At 37.0% G+C, this 2,572-nt stretch overlaps 1 protein-coding gene across 1 annotated transcript; it reads right to left on the minus strand.

The window, feature by feature from the left end:
* Window positions 1-303: 303 nt before the first annotated feature.
* On the minus strand, window positions 304-1,210 carry LOC140854711 (uncharacterized). The gene is made up of 3 exons (XM_073250766.1): window positions 1,044-1,210; window positions 591-950; window positions 304-489 (listed from the first exon to the last, which is right to left on the minus strand). Exons 1-3 carry the CDS (start codon window positions 1,098-1,100, stop codon window positions 412-414), a joined length of 495 nt encoding a protein of 164 aa, XP_073106867.1. The 5' UTR covers window positions 1,101-1,210; the 3' UTR covers window positions 304-411.
* Between the last annotated feature and the right edge of the window lie 1,362 nt (window positions 1,211-2,572).

Here is a 2,572-nt window from a genome sequence, read left to right on the forward strand (position 1 = left end):
TTTAGCGTCGTTAATGACTCCGCGTCATCCACTCTACCAAGATGCTTTTCGAAGCGTCGGCTTTTTTGTCTTTAACGATGCTTATAAGCATCGTTAAAATAATTTTAACGACGCTTATAAGCGTCGTTAAAAGTTTTAAGAGAAAAAAAAAATACAGATATTATCTACAAAAAAAAAAAGAATACATACATTTCTGTACGAAATTATATCAATTATTCGAACATAAACCTGTACAATCACCACATTCACACCTGTACAATCACCACCATTCACACCAAAAGCAAACTTAAATAGAAAATTTAACCAAACCAAAAGATAATATTTTATATAAATAAAAATAAAGTACTAATTGTCCATTACAATCAAGAGTAATATAAATAAATATAAAAATACAATAAAAATAAAATAATATCAATCTGCAGGCGGATGGTCGTCGTTGTCTCCACGTGACGTGCCGCTATCTCGACGGGTGCCTGATGTGCCAGGAGCCTACAAGAAACATATCAAAAGCATGATTTGCATATCTATAAATAAAAATATATAAATCATTAAATTAATACAAAAATATATATTTAATATTATGTGTTTACCTGAGATGAACCATACATCTCTAATAAAGATGTAAGGCGATCAATCTGTCCCCTCATGGCCTGCATCTCGGCACGGCTCTGTCGCATCTCCTCCATCTCAGCGGCACGACTCTGTCTAATCTCCTGTATCTCCGCCTCGAGTCTGCGAACGCGTGAATCCTGAGCATCTGCTGCAGCATACTGCGTATATCTACTAACCTCAGATAACTGAGTCGGGGTGACTCCTACTCCATAACCCCTCACTCGGCCGTAGCGCTCTGGTCCCATCAACTCTGTGAACATCTCGGCCTCGATACGGCTCTGCTGCGTAGATGCTGCGGACTCGTCGTCACGCTCCGCAATGAGAGATGTAGCCCTCTCCTGTATTTTTTTTGAAAATAAGAGTTATACATTAATAGCTAACAAAACTAAATTTAAATCATTGCAAAAAATATAATATTAATAATGCCGTACATATAAATCTCTCGACTCATCTCGAACAAAAGTACCATCCTGATGAGTATGAGTCATCCGGTAAAACTCCACTTGTCCGGGTTCCCTCCCATGCTCATCCTCCTACACAAATAATTTCAATTTTAAGCAAACAGTTATAATAATTTAAAAAAATATATGAGTATCATGATACAGACATGGTCCACGATACATAATGATATTAGTTATATAAATATTTCAACATAAAAATTAAAAGTTAATTATGAAAGTTTAAGGAACATACAAACTCCTGTCGGAGTCGTGCATAACTCTTCGACCCCGATGTATGAGGAACAGACTGAGCTGCTCGTGCAGCTCTACCAATAGCAGAATAAGTCTGTAAAATAAAGTAAAAAACTTGTTATATATATAATATATAATAAAAATCAATATTTTTATAAAATATTTAGGAAAAAAAGATAATAAACAGATAATATACCTGTGCCCTCTCGGAGAACCAATAACGAATCAACTCCATCCATTGATAAGGGGGTACATCAGGAGGATAATTCCTAGCAACCTCCTCCTCTGTCATACCCTGTCTCATATAGTCCTTCTTCAATTGTGCTCTATATTCTTTCCATTTGCGGTTGAGAGACTTCATTACAAAATCATGAGTGGATGGAGGGAGAACAAACTTGCTCTATAAAAAAAAAAGTTAAATGAAATAAATTATATAAATAATTAACAATTAATATACAGTATGAACATCAATTCATTACCTCTATAACTCGGAGGAGCTCAACTTTGTACGTTGGAAGCATGTCATTCCATTTTGCATAGCCCAACGGACATAGCTGAGGCCTCCGAGCAACAGTCCCCAAAAATGAAGTCAATAAGCAGGCAGCTTTCTTAATTGGCTGACCTAGCTGATTGCACTCCACAACAATCCTCTCGCCCTCACGCATCTGCCACACATCTCGTACTACTGTGGGTCCGCGTCTGGGGCGTACTCTCCCGGATCCGTCTGCAAAAAATACATAAAAGTAACTATATCATAAATATACATAAAATGAAATAAAATAAAATTACATGAAAGACAATATATACCCTGCACGTGTATCTCATCATCTGGCTGATGAACAGGAGGATCGTACTGTGCTGATGATGAAGGACAGGGCTCAGAATGCTGTGCAGCTGAACTGGCCTCAGGCTGCTGTGCTGAAGAAGACGTACCGGCCTCTGTCTGTGAAAACTGGAACTGCACACCAGCATATTGTCCCCTGCGACGCATGATGTCACCTAGCATTTATATAAATAAAAAATAGAATCAGTTAATATATGGAGTAAAATAACACAATAATTAATGCAAAATATATACATCATAAATAATTATTATCAGTAACAATCAAGCAGTAGTGTTTTCTTCGAATTCTGTTCTAACCAACGTCGTCGTAGCATTTAAATCATCAGCTGGCACAAAATTGTAGGGCATACATTGTGTATAAGTGTCATCGTCATCATCCTCTACTTGGTTTCCCATATCATATAAGTCTCTAGGTTTTGTTTTG

The sequence above is a fragment of the Elaeis guineensis genome, chromosome 1 (genome assembly GCF_000442705.2).
Source record: "Elaeis guineensis isolate ETL-2024a chromosome 1, EG11, whole genome shotgun sequence".
Classification (NCBI taxonomy): Eukaryota; Viridiplantae; Streptophyta; class Magnoliopsida; order Arecales; family Arecaceae; genus Elaeis; species Elaeis guineensis.

Bases quoted from the DNA above. Each gene is read 5' to 3' on its own strand.
- LOC140854711 (XM_073250766.1), bottom strand. From the start codon at position 1,100: ATGACTCATACTCATCAGGATGGTACTTTTGTTCGAGATGAGTCGAGA. The intron at 951-1,043 runs GTACGGCATTAT...AAAAAAATACAG, and splicing joins ATGAGTCGAGAGATTTATAT to GAGAGGGCTACATCTCTCAT. The intron at 490-590 runs GTAAACACATAA...TGTTTCTTGTAG, and splicing joins AGATGTATGGTTCATCTCAG to GCTCCTGGCACATCAGGCAC.